This window comes from Vanellus vanellus (assembly GCF_965231255.1).
Source record: "Vanellus vanellus genome assembly, chromosome: 1".
Lineage (NCBI taxonomy): Eukaryota > Metazoa > Chordata > Aves > Charadriiformes > Charadriidae > Vanellus > Vanellus vanellus.
In genome coordinates this window covers 39250917-39276653 of record NC_138905.1, presented here as the reverse complement: position 1 = coordinate 39276653, position 25737 = coordinate 39250917, and the positions used below count along the sequence as shown (strand labels likewise).

The window sequence follows — 25737 nt, the reverse complement described above, 5'->3', positions numbered from 1 at the left end:
AGAAGTATTCTTCATACACGAGTTAATTTATACTTCTATAAGACAACACAAAATAATTAACATAAATTTAAGTTTTAAATTTAAAACAATACCTTAGTTGTACACGTAGCACGCAAAGGTTCAACAAGCCTATCCAACCTCTGCAGCACTGCGCTCGGACAAAGGGTAGACAATCTCACCAACATTAAAAAGGTTAGCATCTAGGTTGAGAGAAAACCAATTCAACAATCAGTTATGACTCAGCATGTATATGGAGAGATACTTCCTACAATGCTGTGTAACCTTTTTAACCGCAACACTTTAATGAAAATGGCCAATGTAGTGAAGTATTTAAGCGTACCAAGTAATAGTTTTATCATTTCAGTCTATTCACTATCTAAAATATTTTTACTAAGTCACTGCTTACACAGAGAAAAACAACAGCTAACCTTAATATCATAGTGATCCTTCAGGCCATCTTCGACATGGTTTAAGAATTCAAATATATCTAGTCTATCCAAACAGCTATCCAAAAGAGTGTACATGCACTCAAACGCTGCTTTCCTTATATCCAACCCATCATCAACTGTATGCTTAAATGGTCCCATTTCCACCTGTCAGCAAATAAAAAACAAAGTTAAGTAATATATTTAGAAAAACAAAGAATCTACTTACATATATTTAGCACTGTTTTTCTTAGTTAACATACCTCTCTGATTAATTCCTTTCTGACTTTTGTTTCATTGTAAAGATGAGGAAGCACTGTATCTAAGAGGTCCCTTATTAATGACGGTTTATTGTGTGCAGCCGAGTTAAATGTCACTAGGGCTACTCTCCTGACATTCAGATCTGGGTCCTCCAATGTTTTCAGAAAATCACCTGCAATTACGTACAGAAATAAAACAAACCGATTAAGATCTTTTTAATTTGCTACCTTAAAAATATCTTTGCTTTAGTTTTAACCTTTCAAAAGGATGTATTTAGTGCAAGACTTATTTTGATGTAACACAGACCAATACCTGCTATTTTAGCATGATTACACACATAAATCTAATTATAATCATATCAAAAGTATTATATAACTGAGATATATGGCATTTCAAATAATGAAACAGAAGTAGAAAAAACACCAAAGTAAATGACTATCACTTAATGTTATTTCAACTTTCTTTTAAGGCTACAGTGTGTAAATTAATGAAAATTATAATTACCACACTTTCCTTTTCTCCATTAAAGTCCTAGAATATTCATTAGAAAACCATTCTGCAGTTCAAGAATTAGAGACTACCTCCTTAAGGAAACTATCAATATATTGATTTTTAACCGCTAAATTGGCATATATTAAGAATTCCTAATTTACCAGAGGATAAGCCCACTCAGTAGACATTAATGTAGCAACACCTCTCTCATCTCATCCCACTACACTCTCTGAGCATTCTCAATTTAAAACGTCTATAGTTCTATAACACAGCCTTGTTAAAGTAAATGCCTGCAGGAATAGATCATATTTTTCCCCAATGTTTGTCAAGCATACTAGCAACTTCCAAGAGCAGTGAAATTTTTAAAAGGAGAAAAACAAAAGGACGTAAAACAAAACCAAAGATGACTGAGGGTTTTTTTGTGTACTAGATACCAATAGTTTTTTGACTGGATAATCAATAAGTATTTCCAGAAACCTAAGAGGCAAGACAGCTTCAGTGGGAAGGACAGTGGGGGAAAAACCCACAAGCATAGTCGATTCTTCAACATAGTATTAAAAAAAAATTAAGCTTAGTGATGAAAATAACACATGGGAATTGACACCACTTCCCCATAAATATAAACCTTGCTCCCTACAAAACTGTATGTTTTCAAAGATTAATCTTTCCCACCCATTAGTTTTAGCAGTATATATGATTTTTACACATCTTTAAACCTGTAATCAAGCCACGTTCACCATAGCATATTAAACAAATCTACAATACTTTGTCATACAAATGAAAAAAGATCAAAAAACATTGCAAAGCTCTTCATCATATTGTTGTTATACTGAAAGCTCTGATTACCTTATCCCTGTGAAAATATACACACTTCCAATAACGTTCAGATCACAAAGCATTATAGAATCCTAAGGACCTACATTTACAATTTGCCACCTGGTAATACTCAGACTTCACATATGCATACATATTTTAAATAACTGAATGCCAAGTATTTCCAATACCACCCTTCTGGGTAAAGACAGTACCTTACTACATCAAACTGATATAATTTGGCAAGAGCACAGGAAAGGAAACCAGCCTTGGGTATCGTCTTCCTAAAAGCCCTAGCTGCCTGCATTCTTTGCCCATCACAGCTTCAATACACACCGTTTTAACATACAACTTCTACTGCTTAGAATTCAAACAAGCTAGAATTAATAGAAATAGTTGGCTAGTATGGTAACATTTTATAACTGTTCCAACAATTACCATTAGCAGCTAGTTCTGTACTGCAAAATATATTTTTCCAAGAACACAACAAACAATTTTAAGTGCAATTCTGTTGCTTTGAAAACATTGAAGCTGTCCTTAAGTAGAGAACTTACCTATGCAGTTCTTCAAGAGTGGGTCTATAGGTTGTGGATGATCAGAAATGGTGAACTTGACAGCAGTAACCACTGAACTTCGAGCATATGAGGACCCTAATATGAAACAAAAGTGTAAATACGTAACATTAAAACAGTACAACTACAGAATTTAAATCATGTTCAGTTCCGTTCTTTGTAAACTTTAATACTCTTAAGAACACTAAAGAGGAAATGTTACTTACTACTAGCAATGCAGTATGTTTTCTCCATATATGTTCTTGTGGTATTTTTTAAACAGGGGAACAGAGACCATAACATTTGTAATAAACACTTAAAATTATCTCCTACAGAAAATTCAAGCAATGTGCCTATTAGGACAGATTTTTTCATCCACCACATGGCTTACAAACCACTCTCCTCTTTAAAGCAGAAGCACGTGAAGAAAACATGACAATATTCTTGATATGAGACTGATCAATGAATTACACACAATGATCCCTCCTAATCCTTAAAAATTTCAGAATTCTCATCTGAAAATTAGGAATACCATAATTTACACCAAAATGTCAACATGTTGCAACTGGTTTGTGAAGTAGTGCTGTCCCATGCTCCTTACCCATTAAGTTAATAACTCTTGGTGAAACATAACATCATTAATTGAAATAGTACAGTCTGAAAGCAGTACATAAAATTAATTCTTGCTACGCATGACTAATTTCTTCTAGTAAAAATCGAACCATCTAGGCTTCACATTCTTGGGGCAGGAGGAAAGCAAAACTTCATGGGCATCAAAATTTAAGCAAATAATGTACAAAACTAGATCAATTTATTAAAAAATAGCATAAGGCCATTTGCTACAGTATGCACATGAGTTACTACTCCTCACCTGATGCCAAGTATCCCTTGAGTCGTGGAAGCAGAGTCTCTGGGTCTATTAATGTAAGCTTGCCCAAGCATTCAGCAACAACATTCCTTGTACCCTCTTCTGCACATTCGCAGTGTTTCAGGAGTAAGGCCCAGATGTTCTCAACATATGGTTTGAGACCAATGACTGATGCAGAGCTAATTATTTCTTTCAAGGAATGAAGAAGAAGGTATTGCCTCTTAGGCTGACTGGTTATTTCTTGTAAGACAAATGGCAGATACTCAGGAAGATTGCCAACACTAATACTGCCTAATGCATAAGATGCCGCCGATTTGACTTCTTCACTGGGAGAAGAGAATGCTTCTAGTATTACAGACTTAAGCTCAATTTGTCCACTTAAGTCAATGTGATGCCCAACTTCCCCAAGAGAAAGCAAAGCCAAAAGCCGAATGGAATCCGTGGACCTTGAGTTCTTGACATCTTGAATGAACTGACCTACAACAGCTGGTCCTTCCTTAGGGCAGGCTCGAGTAAGGGCAGCAACACATTTGGCAATGGAATAGTAAGACTGCTTGTGAGTAAGTGCTGTGCTCTGTGAGTACACTGGACCCGTTAACATGCGCAGTAAATCCATATAGCCTAAATTATTTGTACCAGTCACAACCAAAGCTTGGAAAAATTCTAGCATGGCACTAAGTGCTCCACCCTGAAGTAGAGGCGATCTCACCAGCCCAATAAGTTCATTGAGAATGGACCCACTAATCTTTGACAGGGAGGAAGGATATACTTTAGCCAGTGTTGTCAGAAAACTGATGGCCATCTGTGATACATGCATATCACTTTCACTAATCAGAGGTGGAAGCTCATCCAGGACAGCATCAATCATGGCCACTGTCAAGCTGTCACTGTAATTCTTAATTAAAATATCTAGAGCAGAAAGAGTGCCCAGTTTCAAAGCTCGCTGGTTCTTTCTCAAAAAAGAAGCAAGAATAGGAACTCCTTCCCCAAGGATTGGTCTCAAATCTATCTTCAAAGGAGAACCAGCAATCAATGTCATGGCCTTCACTGTAGTTAACCGAGTGATCTCATTCTTCAATCTCTCTAGGAAGATCTGAAGTGTACTAGGCAGGTCAGCGCCTAGGCTGTCACCAAGGCTACAAATTATTTGACCCATGCAAGATATTGCCCTTTCTTTCACCTCCTGATCAATGTCAGCAGCCTTTAATCTCTTGATTGTACAAGTAAACAAATCTTTGATGTAAGGAGTAGCATCAAAGGAAGAAGGCTGGTCTAAAGGACGAATGACCTTCACAAGTTGTTGGGTAACCAAAAGCGCCTCTGATGTTATCTTGTAAAACGGGTCTCCAACACAAGCTACAACAGGAGGTACCAATGCTTGAACATGAGGATGAAAGACTTGGGGGGCATGATTGCAGAGGATCACATACAAACAGGACAGAGCATCTATCTTCAGGTTAGAAGAACTTGATTTGTCATTCAGTGAAAAAATTATTCCTGGAAGAAAAAAGGAAAATGTATTTTTAGGTTAGGTATTTATATTCTGTTACAACACTTCAAAATTTCTGAAGGAAGGCAGCTATACACAATTTATGTTTTCCTGCTCCCAGCCTTTCTTGAATGCTTCCAAGCCCCTTTCGCTATTTTATTCAACCAATTTTCAAGCTTCCTCTACACAGAGGGCATGGGCGTTTTGATGGTTTGTGATATATTTTCTTAATTATAATGGGATTCTGAAGCTTTAGCTTTTCCAAACTTACTTTTCCTTGTTACTTCAAAATTCCACATTTTAAGTCACAAAAGCTAAAACAGAGACAACATTTTGCTCTCTTGAGATAAGAAAGGCGGCAGTTTGACCTTACAATTAAGAAGCAAGTTAAGGTTGTGGGCTTTTTTAGATGGAGGAAAAAAAAAGTCTCGATGTCACAGCCAACACTTGTTTTCAAGATTAACGGAAATATGTCACTAAAATATTCATATGGATCCACACAGTAGCTGATTATTTTGCCAATTTCTTTAAATAGAAGCAACACTTCAAAGCTTTTGCAAAAAACACAGTCAAGATTTGAAGATTCTGAAACTTCACATGCAATTTACTAATAAAACTTTAGGTTCATAATGTTTCTCATACCTGGTACAAGTACAGGAACATGTTGTGTTAGGGCTCCAGGTAATACATTTACTAGCTCAGTCAGCATGTTAAAGCAACACTGACGAGTCTTCACACTTTTCTCCTTCATCTGTTTGTGCAAGGCTTTAACTATGTTGGGGACCTGTAATCATCACACATCTGTTAATTGATTCATTAGCTGATACTTCTTTATACAACCCCAGTGATAAAAGATGAAAGATGTGTGTCCTACCCCTCTATTTCCTATTTCTCTACAGAACTAGAAATGAAGATTCAAAAGAATTGCTATCCAAAAAAATAGTCAATTAACTTTAAAAGGTGAGATGAAACAAAGCAAAACTAGATTTACATTAATGCAACTGTAGAGAGCAACAATTGAAGTCACCCAAACAATTCACTTACAAAACGTTTTTCAGCACTATCCTTTTTATTCTGCAAATAAAACATGCTGTGGCAAATCAAGTTTTATCTTGATCATTAGAGCTTACATGCGCATTACAGAATGCACAAAATCGCTATTTTGCTTTGGTAATTTGGCTAAACTGCATAGGACATGCAACTTTTACAGGCAATGTTAAACAACTAAAATCAGATAAGCACATTTGCATGAGGCGGTAATTTCAGTTTCCAAGACTGCTGCACTTTTCTGGGCTGGTTTAACTGGCTTGCTCTCTCTGTTAGTACTACAGTAATACTGTAATCTGTGTATGAAGAAAGTACAATATGGCGTATTTCACAAACTATTCTTATGGACAGGGCACAACTTCAGCATGTCTTCTCAAAGATAACAAAAGTCTTGACAAAGATAACAAAAATAACCTGACTCTGAAGCATTGTCAAAGGTGTCTCTCCTTGTTCCATTGCATCAGGATCACAAAGCCAACTTTGCACAGGTCGAGTTTGTTTTAAAAGAGAAAGATATGCATGAAAAACATCTGCTTTAACATTCTCTTCACGTTCTTTGAATCTGGCTATTAAAGCAGGAGATACTGTTTTGTAGAATTCTGGAAGCATTTCATGTCGTGTGCTAACCACAGCATCCAGGCATTTAGCAGCTGCTCGCCTCACTTTCCAGCTCATGTCATCATCATCACTATATTCATCATCGCTCCCTTGAAAAAATAAATTATGCATATGTTCAAGTCTAGACAATCAAAGCATCAAGTTTTATTTTAAACGATAAGAACACACTTGGGTTCTTTGTGTGAGGCACACCAAAGAAATAGGTTCTGAACCTATGTCAAAAACCATACATAAAAAGCCTTCTAAACTGCCTAAGTCATAAGGCTAATTATCTTCTCTGCCAATTTTTTCACGCTAGTCTTACAAATGTATTAATTTAAACTGCAAACAGGACAAGGCAGGTGCCGTCATATTTACAGCCTGACTACTGATTTAAAGCATATTCCTCTTTATTTGGGACATAAGCTACAATGCAACAACAATTGCTAGTTGATCAAGATTCAACAACTTATTCTGTTTGTTTCTTTCTAGGAGTAAATCAAACCATACTCTGCCCCCAGAAAGGACAACAAAAAAAAGATACAATAAGCAATACAAATTGACTTTTTAAGCGCTAAAGCAACAACTATGCAGCTCATTCATTCTTAAAGTAATGAGAATGTTATGCTCTGGGTTCAGATTACTTGTGTGTCCAAGTTTTCATGAATCTTACGTATGGCAAGTTATTGCCAACACATTAACAATAAATACCTTATGTCTTTCAGTCTAAAACATTTTTATCCTACAGAAAAACACTGAGTACTTTGCAATTTTCAATCTGTTCTGATTTTATGCATCAGGTAACAATATATTATAGTGGAAAGTAGTGAGAAGCCTTTCCCATGCTGAATAGGTATTTTCAGTTCATTAACTAATATTCTTCTCACTTCAGTTATATCATCCATCCTACATGCTTCGCCTTTTTCCACCTTTCAAGTATTTTAAAATATTTGTCTTGTACTTTACATTCACCCTTGGAATTATTTCTCTCCAACAACAACATCCTGTACTTTTATTCCAAGAAGTGAGTTCATAAGGCATGTTTAAAAACAGTACAAAAATTGAATACAAAAGTACACAAGTCATTCAAATGCTGGTACTTAGCAGCAATACTGCCCATATCAATTTTCTCAAATGACTGCAGGCTCACCAGCTCTTTCTCTCCCCAGCCCAAAAAGAGAGCATACCTTGATCATCATCATCACCACCATCAGCATCCATAGCATTTTCATCTTCATCTTCATCATCATAATTGTAATTAGGATCATAGGTAAGATATTTAAGACAAATGTTTATAATAGTAGATACATGAGGATAAACTTCTTTAGGACATCTGCATAATACAAAAATACATTCAACGTCAAATTACTTTGAAGAATTAAGATATTTCTGAAAGATTTCATGCCACATACTGTACTTTGGAGACATCAGCCAAACCAAGTACTATCAATGCATCCATCTGAATTACAGAAAATCAGAAAGGAAGTTCAGAAAGGGCAATGCTACTACGTAACTGGATTTGCTGGATTGGAATATTGCGGAGGACCAAGATATGCCTTTGGATATAATTTTTTTTTTTGTCACTGCTATTGGACAACAAATAATATTAGAATACTTTCCCCCTCCTGTTCGCATAGGTAGCAACGACAGAGTAGAAAGTTTCTGAAGTACAGACATAACACACTGCTTAACAGTTAAGTTACAAGATATAATCATAGGAACAGCTCCAGCTCAAAGCTTGCAAAAATATTTTGTACCAAGGAGACTATCTCTTGACAACCAAATGGCACACTATTAGATCTTAACAAAGCCTGAAATAGGTACCCGAGAACACCTTACCTCCTGACAAAGGATTCAAAGGCTTGAATGCAATACTCTCGTAGTTCATCATCATCTACATTACAAAACTTTACAACCAAAGGAATTATTTTCTCAAGATATTCACCTGGTAAGAGAAGAAAATTAGCAAAGTAATTACTCTCATCTAAAAACTTTTAAAGTTACAGATTATTATTTTTTTTTTCTTACCTATTCTATGACCTGCTTGCCTACTGATAGCAGCAATACACTGTATATAGGTCCTAGTTGTTGACATGGAATCATTTTTAGACAGCTCTGTCAACAGATGTTCAATGAGGTCAACAAAAACCATATTGCCACAACTCATAACCAGGTGACCAAGAGCAATGATGGTTCTTTTCCTCACAGCAAGTCTGGGGCTAGTCAGCTGGGGGAGCAGACAGGTCAGAATTGAAGGATGGAAGTTAACAAGAAGTCCTCCTTGCCTTAAAACAGACAAAACACAAACTCAAACCAATTGAATCTAGATAACTTTGTTCATATACTGTAAAACAATTCTTTTAAATATTCCCAAAACATCACAAAGATTCCAATTAAGTCATTAAATGTAAGCTTTTGAAACTTTTAAAAAACAAGAAGTGAGTTTAAAATATACTCTCAAAGCAATAAACATTAAAATAAGCTTAAAACTACAGTTCTCAGAAGATTAAATAATAAAGTAATCAATCTATCAATCAATTTATCTTCCATACATTCACTTTTTTTTCCTAAATGAAGTTACACCTATACTTAATACCTTACCATATTATTTCACATAACCAAGTAAATTAAATGTAACATTTAGAAAATAAGAGTTAAGCTTTAAGGATTATTTATGAGCATTTTGGAAGAGGGATGTTTACCTGCTCAGCATATCTGCCATGATATCCAGTGCCTCCAGTTGAACAGACACATCTTCCTGCTTGGCTATAGCACTTGTGAGACGCCCTGTGATCTTTTTGCAAACATTAGCTGCTAATGCAGAACCTGAAAGTACAGCAAAACCTCAGCTTTTTCATAATTAAAAAAAATACAGTTTTTAAGACCAGAGATCATGTTTGTGACTATGGAAAGCAACCTGATCTCAACATAAAACAGCTTTTCCCACACAACAAAATAAGCTGAAACATTTGAGAAAGGGGAAAAAAATGTATACCCAAGTATTTTAAAATTAAAGCAAAAATGTCTTTATCATGACTCCATAGCTCCCCCTTCCACCAACTGGCTAGTGTTGTTCGGGGTAATTATGAGAAAAGAAGAAACTCATGTCATGGTAACAGCTACCCAATGGCTAGCTCTCATCTTCATTTGCATGAAGTTTTTAAAAGAAAAAAAATTACACTTTGGGAATATAGATGTGAAATTAATATCATTCCAACCTATATTAAATATAGGGGGGTTTATATATATGGCTTATTCTTAAATATATGACTACAACTAAACATAACAATTGGACAGTTAAATGTGTTACCATACAGGCTAAGAAGAAAGACAACAATCTAGGAGTTGCAAGCAAGAAATAATGCCTATGTTATAATTACTATTCCTAATACAAAAGTATTGAAAGATTTTGCTCCATTTTTGTTTGAGCTTTACCTCCACCCCAAAATCTCCTTTTGTTTTGTGTAGGCAAACAAAAGAATAAAAGCTTAAACTGATTAAATAAATAACTAATTTTAAATAAAAGTTTACACATCTCACTACTGCTTGATAAACCCAAAACTTACATGTGGACTTTCAATAACAGATATTAAACTCAGACCTTTTTTTTTAATTTAAGATACCTCAGTCTCTAAAAACTGAATTTCTAATGCCTTTTTAATCACTTCTATACTCTCATTCATATTCTACACTGCGATATCTGAAAAGCACTTGAATAAAACAGCAATGCCATTAACTGATGAGCTGTTTATCATTACTGTCTCTTTTGGAGGAAGACTGCCTTCACTTAAAACTGCAGGTAAGCATTTCAGTAATTTAACCGGCAATTGTTAGAAACACAGGGTACTTTTCAAAACACTTACCAGAAACCGAGACAAGAAATCAGTTCATTAAAGAAAAACACCTAAGTTATAATCAATTTTAAAGTATACTATCAATCAAAAAGCAAGATGAGATTTAGCTATTACTACAACCTAGAAACGTTCTACCGAACAATTATTAAAATAGGAGTTTTATGCTCAATTTGTTATACCAAAGTTCATATACTGTACGTTTGTTTTTCACATGAATGTAATTCTTCAGTAAAAAAAGTTTTTAAACTAGTAAAATCTGAAAATACAGTCAGAGAAGAAGAAACTAAAAGGATATTTGTGTCATGCATTTTTTTTTCTCTGACAGAAATTAGTTCCGATGTTAAACAAACTGAATCCTCTTCACTAAAGAACCCCGCTTTTGCATTTTTTTAATTAGTAATGAAATGATAAAACTAGATAGTCTTGAGTACAAAACACCTTACCACTAGAAGCTGGGGGGAGTTCTCCAATCACAGTTTTAAGGCCAATGCTTGAAATGTCACGTAACTGTTCTTTATCTGAAAGCATGTTTGTACAGAGGGTATCTACAATGGTCTCCACTTGATACTCCTTCACTTTACTCACCAAAGGGCCAAGGCTGTACAAACAGAAGAAAAGTATTAAATCTGCAACCTTGAATAAAACCCCTCGTTTTACTTCAGTATTTTGCATTAAAGTCACAAACTTCAGGTTGGTTTTGGTAGCAATATAACCAGTTGAAGGTTTTAAAAGCCTGCTTTGGGTTGACAACCTGTCTCCATAAATCTAGTAACAAAACACTGGGTTAGTACATGTTTTTTTATCTTGTGGCAGAAACAGATTTTGCGTGACTGTCCTCCTTCAGCCTCAAAACCAGAGTCCCTCTTCTCAACACCAAGATTTATAACAAAAGTTACCTAGCTGGAGACATCAGTTTATGTGCTTGACCATCAGCACCCGCTTAGTTCACAGACAAGTAAGCAATCTTCTTAATTACTGCATCTTTATTCTACACAACGCTTGCGTTCAATCCAATATACACTCAGACTCAGTCTACACCTTAGAGTGCCTTCCTTAATAGAATGTAAATAGTAGAACAAAAAATAATGACATGGAATGCTCACACAGACTCCAAGCACCACTATACACGTAGCACATTGTAACATTTCCTCTCTTTCTTCTGTTTTTAGTCATTCCAACTGGTTTGAGGATTGTAACACTCTTGTATTCACTTGTCAAATGCTCCCATTTGTTCAAAATACTAAAACCAGACACGTCCCAGCATAGTTCATTGCTAAGAAATACAGCATCCTTCACCGTCTTCCTAGCCCTATCATTAACTGTCAGCATCTCTACATTGTTAATGTTGTGTTCCAAATGGGAAGTTATACAAAACAAAAAAAAATAGAGCCTTATATTGTCTTTATTTCCTTCCATTCACCTGCGAAAAACCTCCATAAAAACTTCAAGAACTTACTCTTTCTCCTACTACCCCTCCCACTTCTCACTCCAAACTTGCTTACCTAGTTTCTCCCTATTTTTAAAACACCTGCCTTCAGACAAAGCATCTCAGAAATGGGAAATCAATTTTGAAAGACTTTAAATTACCAAATCTTTTAATGTAATTCAACTCCCTCAAACATACTCCATTAACAACGAACACATGGAATTCTGAAAGATGAGCACTATAAGGCATGTTATAGGCATTCTTATCATGTTCCATCAAAAAACGGTGCAGTTAGCCTACACATACTACTCTAAAAGACATAACTCCCTTGTTTTCTAAGCTTCTGCTCTCTGTATGTTGATCTTGCCAGCTACTCTTTCTTTAATTCTCTGTGGTGACATCCATAATATTACTACCCAATCAAGAAAGCACACTTCCTAATGAGACATCAATACTAGAGATGAGATGCAACATGAAGCTAAAGTTCCACCAAGCTTAGGTTCTGCCCCACCTGTGACAGAAGCGAGGGCGGGAAAACAAGGACTTGTGTGCAACAGTCCCACAGGAGAAAAAGCAAAGGCTTGAGGCAAGAATGGCAAAAGCAACAGCACAGACCATCTACAGAAAATGCAGGAGTCATGAAGCAGAAGCGTAGCCAACAGCAGAACTAACAGATACACAGATGTATCTCCAGAAAGCTACCATTTGTTTTCTTTTCCTTCTGAATTAAAGGGATAATGGACATCATTCTGACTTGGCCTTGTGTACAGACCCTCCCCTAGTTATGTTTTGCAGCTGCTCCAGATGTCCCACTAAGGAAATCCTACAGCCTGATTCTCAACAGCTTTTCCTCCTGTGACACACACTTCAAGTTATACACATCACCACTGAATTCAACTTTGGCCACAGTGAAAAAGCACACAAGTTTTTCAAAGGATTCTACACGTGTGTTCTCAGTGTGAGCCTTGATGAGCAGTAAAGCGTGAGGACTTTATTAAGCAAGCCCTTTGAACCAAAACAATCTGGTTAAGATTCTGAGGAGTAGAAAGACATACGCAAGGCTGTTATTTTTTAGGAAACATTTTTCAACAGCTCAAGCTTTGTTGCTGTTTTCATGAAAGTCAGGGCCCAACTTGCAGTACAGAAGTCAAAGCGAGCCCATGCAATGGTTCCGTAAGATTTGTGCTGAGAGGACAGAGAGCGTGTAAGTGATTCCAAGTGCTGGGCTAAGAGGTGGTGACTCCTCCTGCAACTGACAGAGTCAAGCATTATGGATCAGAAATGATAGATGTTTCTGTGGCTTACAAGGGAGGGTCCAAATTTTGTATATGCCCTTCAATATTGTACACAATGTACACAGACAACCACACCACAGACCAAAGCTATGAAACTGAAATACTTGGAAATTAATGTAGGAACAAATGCAGAAAAAGAAGCATCTTAAAAGCCAATCACAAACTGATTATACTAGGACTATATTAGAATGTAATGCCTCCCTATAAACTTAATGTTTTTTCCACAATGAACTTTTAACACTGTATACATCTGCTTTTCATTTAAGTTGATTCCAGCAAAGCTAACCGATACTAAAATGATCTCTGTAGGGTTAGCAAACACTACTTTTGGACAGTTGAAGTCAAACTGAAACCCTACAGGAAAAAAAATTAACAAACTAACTTATCAAAACAAGACTAAGATCAAGAAAGCAAAGTTCAAATTTTCAAATATATGCCATGATTCACTACATTTATGTCAGACTTTTCAGGCTTTTAGTGATTTTAGGACTTTAGGTCATGATCTTATTGAAACATCAGAAGTATGCAGAAGTTTTTACACGCAGATGACGAAATTAGTTGTAAAAAAGCCTAACACAATTAACAACAAAACAACTTTCCACTAGAAGTATTTGCATAGTTTAACTCCTTGTCAAGTGTAAAGGGAGTATCCTCTCCAAATATGGGCTGGTTTTCCATGCTGAAAAAAAAAAGTGATATATGGCAAGTGGTAATATATTAATTTGCACTTCAATCTTAATTGATTGGAAACAAATAGCAACTATCAAACTTTTAGAACAGTTCAGCAACAAGTTAGTTTGATACATAAGGGTAAATACTCCCACCACCCACTCCAAAACCAGCCTTTCAAAGCACTTTCCAAAAATAAAACAAGCTCTAGACACTAGAAAAAAGGTGGGAAGGGAACTTCCAACTTCATACATTTGATTGTACAATGTAATAATGGAGCTGCCAGATTACAGTGAAGAGCTAAACCCTGATTAACAAATATTAGTACACAGTTCAAGTAAAATGAATAAACTGAATACATTCTATTCTAATTGTACCAGATTACTGCAAAGAAACTATCTGGATGAAAATTATTTCCTTTCAGACCTTGGGGAAAAATGGGGAAAAAAATGTTTTGGTTTCATTTTATAAGATTTTGAAAATTATTCTGAATTAAGAGCAAGTTTCATGTTAAGAAAAAGCACAGGCATCAAGTCACCTGCACAAAATGGGGTATGGGGGTGGGGGGCAATCTATAAGCAAGCAGAATCTGTCCAAGCTAGCAAGATATGAAACTCTCAGTAAAGACTATTATACTGAAAGCAGATAGTCCAAAATCAAATTTAAGTTATGCCACTCAGGCAAAAAACTTACTTTATGATTACTACTTAAATCATCTAATTCCCACATAATTGTATTACAGAAACCACAACTGTTCAAAGACAGAAAAATCACTATTGAGCCTTTACAGTCTAAAGGCGAGTTCCTTTCTTAGTTTATTAGTATCTATCGAGAGACAAGCACACAATGCACAATATGATAAGCAAAACAGTTTTTCTTGTTTTACTGGAAATGGCTCTGGAGTTTAAGTCTCTCCAAGAACACAGCTGGACCTTGGGTTCACTGCTAGCTAATAAAACTGTCAGCCAGGCAGCTGCGAGGGAACACACAGGTCATGGATCACTATTGAGAAGGAAAGGCTCGAGGCTATGGCATTCAGCATAAAGGCACTGAACTTAGTTTAAGAGCTTAGTATCATATTTGCCAAGAATGACAGCAAGATAACCTTACACATTTACTACCTTGCTGGTACTGCTGCAGAAAAAAGGCAAATTCCTGCATTGTTTTAGCAGTGGAGATCCGAGGATGTGTAGCTTAATTCCAAAGTGCTGTTAATGAGGAAATGTTATCGTGTATTAATTTAGCTTGTTGACCTATACACGCTTTGTATTATCTCACCATTTTTTAACATGACTTGGCACCTTGGACCATATTGGATTAACTTTGGAATATACAGTCAAGCTTGACAATGAATTTGTTCATTTAGAACAAGCCACTGTAGCAATCTCCACTTCTGGTCACAGCAATTTTTCCCCATGCACACTCAAAAGGACAAAAGAGGAACAGCCTGGTCAAACAGTTTAGAAGCACTTACAGGGTAAATCCAAACCGACATGTTTCAAGTTCCTCTGAAACTTAGTCTTCTCTTCAGTCTTAAGCATAAAGTTTTCCATCCCTCCTGCTGCAAAGGCTCCCAAACACACTCGGAGTTCCTCATACCTTTCATGCTTCCTGCCTTAGAAGTCCTTTCAGTCATTCCAAAGCCACCCCCCCTCCACCATATAGCTCATACCACAGAACCGTAGACCCTCAAAAATCATTGTTCCACCCAATCTGGTCACCCATTTTCTCCACTCCTGAAAGGAGAAAAAAAAAAAAAAAAAAAAAAGACAGTGTTCCAACAGCTCAAACTAAACCGTTTCACACAGCTGTTGGGAGGGAGCTAAACTGGAGGACTAAGCTGGCTCAGATTCAGAAGACTGCAAGCCCATAATTCCAGCTGGACTCAAAGAGCTGAGAGCTATGGCCTTCACTCTTGGACAGCTAGCAGACATGGTTCTATACAGTAGGACAAAACCAAAATACATCTTCCATCCTCAAACCTGTTGTTGTACACACCCCACTGCTGCCACCTTTCTTTCCCATGTCCAAGAATTCACAGCAGCAAGAGCTAATTATCATAAAAAATGCCCAACAGAAGCAAAAGGCAGCAAGCAAGAGGTGCAGACCGAACATGGACAGACACGGACAAAGTAGATTAAAGCAAGCACTTGCATTCAAGCGCTAAGTGTAATTTATGATACGATAGTAGCCAGAACAAGGTTCAAAGTTTTGGCATTTGAGGTCTGTCACCATGTTAGGTGAATTTAGGAGCTTCTCTTTCAATGGCCACATTCATAATGCCTTGCCCTCACAAACTCAGAACAGTGGTTGCACTCGAGGCACAGCACTTCGATAGTAACACTCAGGCCCTAACCTGGCACTGCCCTTTAATGTAGGAAAAGGGCACCATACTGCGATCTTTAGATTCCATCAAACCATCTCCAGAACAACTAAACCCCTGAGAGTAGAGGTTTAGAGGACCATATCCACAATCTAATCTGGTTATTTTACTTCTTCAGTCATGTCAAATTAATACTGCAATCTTATTAAAATAATTTCTGGACACTGATAGTGGTAAAGACCTTTTTCCTCCAACAGATAAATTACTGATAAATTTGTACACAAGCATTTGCCAACACACAGATCATTAGCAAGAATTATCTCCCAGGTTCAAATACACTGAGCCATCCCTGACTGCATTCCTAAAAGTTGCAGCATTTTCTCTAGTTGCTCAAAAAGGTCACAGCTTTCTTCACAACTTGATTTCACTCTTCAACCAAGCTTTCCCTTCACCGTGTTTCATTGACACGCCACTAGTTTCTCTTCAAATACACACCGCTGTCAGAGACTATTCTACAGAGTTGTTGCACTCTTCTACCCTTGGTGCATAGTAAATTGTTTTGCAAGCAGTGCAAGCACAAGTCCCCTAGAACAGAAACAATCGCAATTCCAAGGTATGATGACTGTCCGCAGTAGTCCACAGAAATTCACTGTGCATTTCAGTCAACAGACTACAGCATACAAAGATGCAAGTGCAGAATCTGTAGAAACCATTTCACATCTGTAACGCAGAAGTACAGTAAACAAGCATTAAGAAGCAGGAACAAGCACATGTACAATTATGGAAGCGTACTGATACAAGACTGAATAACAGTATCCTTTCAAAAATACGGCAAGCCTTCAGAGTAGCAATCCTTGCTTTTGACCAGTAGCAAGCAAGTTTGCTATCTGGTTGGTGAGACTCCAGGTGGCAACATCATCCCTCCTTTCACTGCTAGAAAGGTCATGTCTTCTGCTTTTTGCAGTTTGCAATGACTTGTAACACTATGAAAATACATCTTCCACATCCTAGAGATCTGCAGCTGACACTATCCTATTATACATCAACTTTGACAGATCAGCATCAGATCTCCACCAAAAAACAGTTGCTCCATAAGTGAAAACATCTGAAATGATGGTAAGGATTTTTTTTAAACCTGAACTATTGAATAACTACTAAATCCTTCTGATTTAAATATGCTTATTTTTCAAGTGTAACCTATAAGTAACTAAAATAATCACAGCAAAGACTGGTCAATTACATCCATTTCAATTAAGTATATGAAACACGTTTTTGCTGATGCTGTAAAGATGATGAAACCACTGAAATGACAGTCATTCACACAAACACTTGAAATTACAGTTTCTAGATACTGAAACCAGATTTCACCTGCATTAGCATCTTCAGTCCTATTTATTCAGCCTATTAGTTCAATAAAGCTGACATACCAATTACGAAGTAAATTTCAGGAAATACTGCCTCAAGCTATTCTGACCTTTAAAATCAGTAGTTATCACTTACAGACCTTATTATTAGTCCCAGATTACAAACTAATCTTATCTGAAGTTGAAAAGAAACTACAACCTTCTTTCATAAAATCAGTTCTGAATACAAAGTTTTTGTACTTAAGCATGTTATTTTACACGTTCGAAGGCAGTTTCAGATATTGTTTTAAGTGCTCTTTGGTCTTTTCCCTTTCACTAGCCAGTAATTTGTGTCCAGTTTCTCTTTAAAGTCAAAATCTCATTCAGCTGCCCAGGGAAATAAACAGCAACTATAACACACTGTCTCCTTCAAGTTATATACATTTGAAAATAAAGGTGTTCACAGTGTAGCTCCTTATTAGGAAGGGGTCACCAACTCATAATCAATTATAGTCTCAAACGCGCATATTTTAACAGCTATCAAATAAGCACATTGATTTACAGAGAAGAGTTAAAATTCACAAATGGAAAAAAAAAATTGATTCAAATCACCAGTATAGCATGATGTGCAGCAGTGTATAACCACAGCATCCAAAATGCTTTAAAGCGGCTGAACCGGATCAACCACACAACAGCCAATATGTGCATCATCCTGTTCACACTAATGACTCACACTCGCAGCATCAAGCGGCCTTCCCTACATTGAACTACTGCCCAGAGAAGTCACACATATAAATCCAGAGAAACTACAGTAGCACAAGGGAGGAATCACTGGAAGTACTTACTTTAATCCCACTTTTTTTTTTTTCCGTATGTGTGTGTATATATACACGAGTGCTTGTTTGGGTTTTTACAGGTTTCAGGAAACCTTTCAGTATGAAACAATAAATATAGGTTTAAGTGGCAAAGTATCAAACTATAGATAACTGCTCAAAATGAGAAGCAGTTCATCCCTACACCACAACACTGAACATATGAAACAATGTGCAATTTGGGTCAACAGAATATTACCAACATTATCAGCAATGAAGAACAAACATCCCATCCAACACAATACCTATGTTCAGACAAACCATACTGCTTGTCTAATTCAGATGCACATAATCTTGGATACAGCTACAGGCACTATAACTACTATCACCATAAGGTGCACAGGATACCATGCTGGACTACACTAACAGCCTTAAACTAAGAATATGCTGTAAGAATGTCCAATGGCGTTTTCTACGTTGGCTGACTGTAAAACAGCCTATGACTATCAGATGAAGCAAAAAACAACGACTCCAGAAAACATGTAAACAAGAAGAATACATTTAAAATTTTACACGCTCTCAAGAAAAACAAGGTGAACAACCTGCAGGTACCGACCTAGTTTGCATCTACTGCCTGCAATAACAGAAGCTTGACAAACATAGTCCTTTCTCTTCTGTAGGGTCAAAGCTTAGAGCAGGTTGATTTTTACTCCAAGAGTACTCAGGCAGCTCATTAATTTTCAGTTTTATTCATCAATGAACTACACCATCATCTGGCAAGGTAGCTACCCAATTATCCATGAACTCTCAACCTGACTTCTGCTAACCAAAGAACACGTTCTATCCTGTGCAAAACCAATGTAATATAGCTGAAAGGATCAAGAACAGAATCACTAGTGTGCTTTGAAGAGATAATAAGAAACAAGTTCATCAGCATTTTAACCAATAGAGCCCTTCCTAGTCAAATGTGAAAGCAAGCAGCGGATAACGCAAAAACGACAACACTGCTTGGCTGTTGCTATGCTTGCGTAAAAAATAAATGCTTCTTTAAGGCTGCTCCAAGTTGTTTTAAATCTGCTGTGTTCAGTGACCTCAAGAATCAAACCTTGAAAGAGTGATCCTCCTGCAAGAGATTCTTATCTGCTCAAGCAGTGATCAATACCTTTGCCATTCAGTGTTTCCATTGATCTAACTGTAGAGAAAGCTCCACTAACACTACAAATCTTTCTTCCCTTCCTCAAGGAAAAATCTGTCTCAAATGCAGATTCAAAAGTACATAGGGTTGTCTTAAACGCTTTTTCTATGAGAGAGGGAATCTATACTTAAATGGGCCATCAAGTACCAGTCTGATGAAAGCTCCTGCTGATAGTCTCTGAAGTTCACCAGAGCATTTAAATTAAGAGAGATCTAAACACAGTTCATGCTTTCCTCAGCTGAAAGTGCCAGCAAATCTGTAACAGAAATACACAAGTAAAGAACAACACCACAAAATATTTAAAAACCAAAAAGTAAAGAAAAATATGCTGGCTGAATTTAGCTTCCCAATGACTTGAGCTTACACCCAGCGTTGCAGTAGATGGAAGATCAGCTTGAACTGTCTTAGAAAAACTACAGCTTAATAGTGTTCAGCCTCTCCCATTCTTCACCCCTACTACTGTTTCTACCAATGCTCATCTGATTGCAGGAGGAGAGCAGTAAGCCAGAAGAAAACTAAGTCCCCAAACCAGTCTACAACAAAATCAGATAAGCAACAGTGCAGAAAAGGGACAATGAGAGTGATAACAGCAGAGCAGCAGCAGCAGCTTAGATTGGCTTAAAGCTGTTGTGGAGCAATACCCGGAGTATAAGCTGCCTTAAGAAGAGAAGACTCTTTTTAGGGTGGTTTTTTTTGGTCCTCAAAGCATATCTGCAGGTGATTGGGATGCCAAAAAAAAAAAAATTGGTATGTTCAATAATGTACACATTCTAGATGAATGTTCACAATTTACCTGAAAACTTTTCCATCATGTTTCCTGTCTTGTTACAGGAAAATTTGTACTTGTAAATTTAACACTGTTCTTTATATGGATTTCTCGAAAAGACTCCAAACTTAAATAGATAGTGTCATTTTAATTAAATCCAAGAAATTTCTCAGTATGTCAAAGTAAACTTTAAAATTAGAAGAACAGTTAATAAGAAAAGAACAGGACACATGCAGATGGGCACATACACAGGCAGCCATCTATTTTCTCACTCTCTTCCCTTTGCAATCTTTCTTTAATGTTTTAATAAACATTACTTGTACTTTAGGTCCAAAATTCTAACATGGCCATTAAAGACTGTGATATATAAGCTGTGTCTATATGTATTAATCTAAACTTCAGGATAACTTTAGAATGTACATTAAAGTTGTACATACATAAAGCATGTATGCTGCAACATAACTTCTCCACAAAATGCTACTGCACACAAAGACAATTCTAAGCCTGAGCCAAGTTTCATAATAACCTACTCTTCTGATTGAGTACAAGCAACCTGTTTCAAAGCTTTTCCACAAGAAACTTTGACATTTCAGAAGCCTGAATTAAAAAGAAATATGGCATTTTGTGTTGTTTGTTAAAAAAAAAAAGGGGAGAGGGCAGAAGACACATTTTAACAACACTGCAATCCTGGTGAGAGTAGTGAAAAAATAGTGACAATTATATTACTATACTGCTAATATTAAACTTTGGCTTGAAACTTGCTATTCCTACATTAGTTTCTCTGTGCAAGATTTTGGTTACCATCACTGAAAATATTTCAGAAGCTTAAGACAGCACTCCTAAATACATAAGCAGATGTACACACAAGCTTTAATTTTCTGCTTTGCTAGTCTGATAGGGCAAACCTTAAAGAATAACAAGCTGAAACAAACTAAGTTTACTCCAATCCATGCCTCATGGAATATAAGTAGCATAAATAGAATATATAAAAAAAAAAAAAAATGAGCTCACAAACAAGAAACATTCTCAGGGACACTCAAAACTTCTTAACAGAGAGGCCCTCCTTAAAGGGCACAAAAAGTCAGAAGGGCCAAGAGCAAAAAGTCATAATAAATGGAGCACCTCTTCAAAGGGTGCTCTGGAAATGCCACACCACAAGTTAAGTTAAATAAAGTGAGGAAGAGAGGGTACTGAGGAACAGAAGTCTCTCAAATGCAAGTAACTGCACCCTGACCCCATAAAATATTTACAAATTCCTGCAAAGCATGTAAAACCATTAACTCAGTATTCCAAATGTTAGTGAAGAGGTTAAGTTCCATATTTGATAACCAAGACCATATATTTACCTTTTTATGTTTTCATGCCTGCTTGGAAACTAATACTACAACTCTTCCCCTACGCATCATCTACCTTCTCACAGTCAAACATCAATGTGGTAACTACCAATGAACAATAATATTTTTAAATCTATTTAGCATTCAAGAGTTATCACCAAAGAACAAGCATGTCATTCATATACTTTCAGCAAGGACTGCATGTGCTATTTGTCACCTGAAACACCAAATGTTAATCCGCAATGTCAATAAGGGATAGTTCTGTAAGAAACTACAATTAAGGCAGGCAGCCTACAAATACAAGGGTTCCTTTGTGGACATCAATTTCACAACTAGTTTGTGTAGCAGCAGTCCTTTAAGTTTTTCAAAAGCGCTTTATTTTGTTCAGTCATTAAACAATTCTTTACACCACAGAAAAAGAATACCTACCATTTGACAGCTAAGTTTTGCACCTCACCATTCTTATCTTCCAGTAATTTCAAAATCATCTTCACCACCTTTCTTTCACTGTCATCATCCAGCTTGATAGAATCTTTCTGTAGTTCTGTCATCAAGTCATTAGTAGCCATAAACCTGACAAAAGATAGTCAGATAATTATTGCTAAAAGGATACAGGTTATTCACAGTGCTTAGGATTCAAGATTCTGGGTTTCCACCATTTGTTATCAAATAAATCACATTTAACTTTGGAATACTGTTACCTGTTTTGTGATGCAAGTAGCATTTATTTTAGTTGTACAATAAAAAGGAGCAAATTTGCATTTATAAGTGACATTAACTTTTAGTTAGGTCATCATCCTTCCCTGATGAGAAGGACAGCTACATATTTTACTTCCACTGTTTACATTATATTCTAAATGTTCTTCACAAAGTAAAACTGACACTTTCATCGATTTTAAGCAGCCTTTTCATTAGCTATGCTGATGTTGTACAAAATAAGCTTTTACTTTTAAAGTCCGTTAAAAAAAAAAAGTAATCTCTGCTCCGAGTTTATTTTAAAACAACTTTTAAGCAAGAAGAATACAGTTTTTTAAACATTTTCCCATAAAATTCACAAAAGCCAAACATTAAGTAAGGGAGAAAAAGTTGAAGATATGTTTTGTGTTCTTCATTTACTTCCCCTGTACAGACTAGTTTGTTCGTAGTCCAGACAACGGCCAATAAATTTGTCCTACCCTCAATCCAGGGTGCCACATAAACACTAAGATTAATTCTTGAGAGATCAAGCAAATAAAATAATCTTTCATATCCATTAATTTACTATTCAATAACACTGTCATATTGACAAATACAAGAACATACTGAAAAATTACTTTCCAAAAATAATGCTTTTATGTCTTTTGTTGCTTTTCCTTCTGAAGTCTGTTTTCCAATCTGTTCTTCTTTCGTAAGCATCCTCTTTTCTCGGGAGTAGTAATACATCTGTATTAGTCAATTATGAATTCCATGGGCTTCAGAACCAATCCCAACCCCCATTCAAAGCCCCAGACAAAAGTGGTTTGTAATTAAGTAGTTGACGTTTGGACTTCAGGCACATCAGCCTCAAGCAGATATCACTTGAGCTCAGGTCATACTTGGAAAGTTATCTCTACAGCCTGACACACTAGGTACTTTTTTATTGAAAATTAAAGCCAAGACTCTGCATAATCTTAATATACATCACAAATGCCAGATACCTGCGCTAACAGAATGGACCCCAACTTGTCCTGTCTTTTAATACAGTAATTCCAGTCTAATAGTCTCAAGGTGGTTCTAAGATAAGACCTCACTCATTTTTCATTCTCTCCAACAGTCCCACTGCAGCAAGCCTGTAATCTGACAGGAACCAGTTGTGCACATGAACAGATGATGAATGCGAATAGCATCATCTTTTAAGCACAGCAAGGAAAAAAAACTATTTGGTAAGTAAAGGTAATGGACAGGTAGAATGGGAATAAGGATATACACAAAGTCACACAGTACTAGAACATTCAAAAACTGTCTCTATGTTACTGTTGTATAAATCTCCTTTTCTTAAACCTTAATAGCTTCCCCTCGCTTCCTTGGTCAATAGCTCCTATTTCCCAGCCCTAGGAGTTCACATGCGCTCATCACCTACTTGTGAAAAGTTCTTAAACTAAACAGAGCTTGCACATCCTCCGTGCATCAGCAGCTTCTGTACTCAACTACAATTGAGGAGTCCTTCTAGAAAACTCCTCCATTAAAAAAAAAAAAAAAACAACCACCCAAACCCCACAATAGTGTAGGGAGGCCTGGCAACTTTAGTTTAAAGTAACTGGTATTTAGAAACATGGTTTTGAGTAGTTTAGATGTGGCCTTTAGTCACAACTGCTTCCTCCTCAGGCACATCAAACTTTACCTGGCACAAAGCAGCAGTGTGTCGACAGCTCCTCATACCTTGTACTCAGAGTAGTCATTCTCCTCCTCCAGCGAGGACACTACTCCCACAACCACACAGTAAACTGCCACCTTACACTGCTGCCCATTTTAGAATTTAAGTCCAAGTTTCCAGACAATAAATGCCACAAACATTTGCATTGGATAAGTCAGTTTATCCAAAACATGTAGGATTAAATTTTCCTCAAACTATGGTTTATGACTCAGCTCCCTGATATCAACAGGTTAACTACACTGTCCCTCTTCAAATATGTAAGAATAAATGCACTTACAATCACTAGTAGTAAATACTATTTTATCCATTATGCAAATACACGATACACATAAAGTTTCATAAAACATGTTACTGCATAACAGACAGTTTGTAAAGTTCTATCATCACTCATTTTCATGGTTTGTAAAGTCAGATTTTAATCTATTTTTAATATTCAAGAGTTCTAAAGTTGTTCAAAGCTCCTAGAACAGGTAATTTCTAAAGTGTGCTCTCCTAAAGCAACTGCAAAACAAGTTTTAGATACATGCAGCTGGGAAAAAAAGCGCTAGCTACAACTGCATTTGACAGGTATGACCTACACCTTTTATGCAGAAAGTTTTAAACTCAAAATCAGTATTTAGTTGCAAATCCATTAGAATTTTTGTAAGCCATCCTCCCCACAAGCACAAAACGCAAAGCTCACTTAACCACAGAAACAAATTAGCATGATACAATTAAAAAAATATTCAGTAACATTTAGAGGAAAAAATGTTTTAATTTATTTTTAGTACAATTTAAATAAATCAGTCAATTCCAGACTGCCTCTTTTTAGTTTAATCAGTATTTTTTTCTACTTCCAAAATTTCTGGCCTAAATGCTTCAGGTTATACCCTGTTACTAAAATCTGGAAGAAATTGACATGAAAAAACCATAAATTTATCACATCTGTGTCCAGTGCTACAACAGTTTGTCAAAAGCAAACAAGATTATTCAAAATCCAACTTTCTGGCTATTTAATCATCATCTCTGTTTTCCTTTAGATTTTAATATATTAACAAGAGTCTTGCTTGGATGTCAACATGGTCTTTAACTGTAAACTGAGCACTTGTAATGCTGCAGCAAAGCAACAAAACCCAAGCGTATTTTACGCCTTTTCCCTGTCTGCATTCATGTACCCTCTTTGACAAATGAAGGCTTCAAATGTGAACTTCTGGTTGCACACAATACAAAGAGATGTATTTATTTTTAACCTAATGCTTTGCTAGAACTACTGTGTAAATGTATCATCTCTGGTGTATTTTTAATAGCTTACTTAAAGCACTTCAAACATTTGCATTTTCTCTGCTACTAACTTATTACAAAGCAAGCAAATGATCCAATAAAAAGTAGCGATCCTAAGGTCAAAATCACAGATACCAGCCCTGTCCCCACAAGACTTAACTCGCTGGATGCACAGACTTTTAGAGGCAGTACCAAATTATGGGAAGAGCACAAACCCTTTTCTCTCCAAGGTGCAGCACCCAGGAAGCATGCGAGCTTAGGATGCTCAAGCCTGCTGTGCTGGGTGGCCCTCCCTGCTCCTCCTATTCGCAGGATCCGTATTTTTTGAGGTTGGAAAGGGACCCGGGGAGGTCACCTCGCCCACCGCCCCGCTCCAAGCGGGGTCAGCACCAGCCGGTTGCTCAGGGCTTCGTCCATTCGGCCGTGGAGCGCCTGCGAGGATGGAAGCCGAAGCGCTGACCTCTTCCCTCCCCTCAGCCCCACGCAGGTCAGCAAACCTGACGACGGCTCAGCTCTTCCCGGCTG

General features: G+C 36.7%; 1 protein-coding gene across 2 annotated transcripts in view; it reads right to left on the bottom strand.

Annotated features, from left to right (window-relative positions):
* CAND1 (cullin associated and neddylation dissociated 1) overlaps positions 1-25737 on the bottom strand; it is a 30953-nt gene that overhangs the window by 4542 nt on the left and 674 nt on the right. The window contains exons 2-14 of one of the 2 annotated variants that reach the window (XM_082498655.1): positions 21990-22133; positions 10841-10995; positions 9246-9369; positions 8572-8828; positions 8383-8488; positions 7731-7876; positions 6361-6653; positions 5542-5683; positions 3414-4907; positions 2546-2641; positions 689-858; positions 429-593; positions 93-200 (exon numbers count right to left, since the gene is read on the bottom strand). In XM_082498655.1, coding sequence (XP_082354781.1) covers positions 93-200; positions 429-593; positions 689-858; positions 2546-2641; positions 3414-4907; positions 5542-5683; positions 6361-6653; positions 7731-7876; positions 8383-8488; positions 8572-8828; positions 9246-9369; positions 10841-10995; positions 21990-22133 — 3400 coding nt within the window. The remainder of the gene's footprint in view (positions 1-92; positions 201-428; positions 594-688; positions 859-2545; positions 2642-3413; positions 4908-5541; positions 5684-6360; positions 6654-7730; positions 7877-8382; positions 8489-8571; positions 8829-9245; positions 9370-10840; positions 10996-21989; positions 22134-25737) is intronic. The other variant, XM_082498656.1, reaches the window with a different exon arrangement.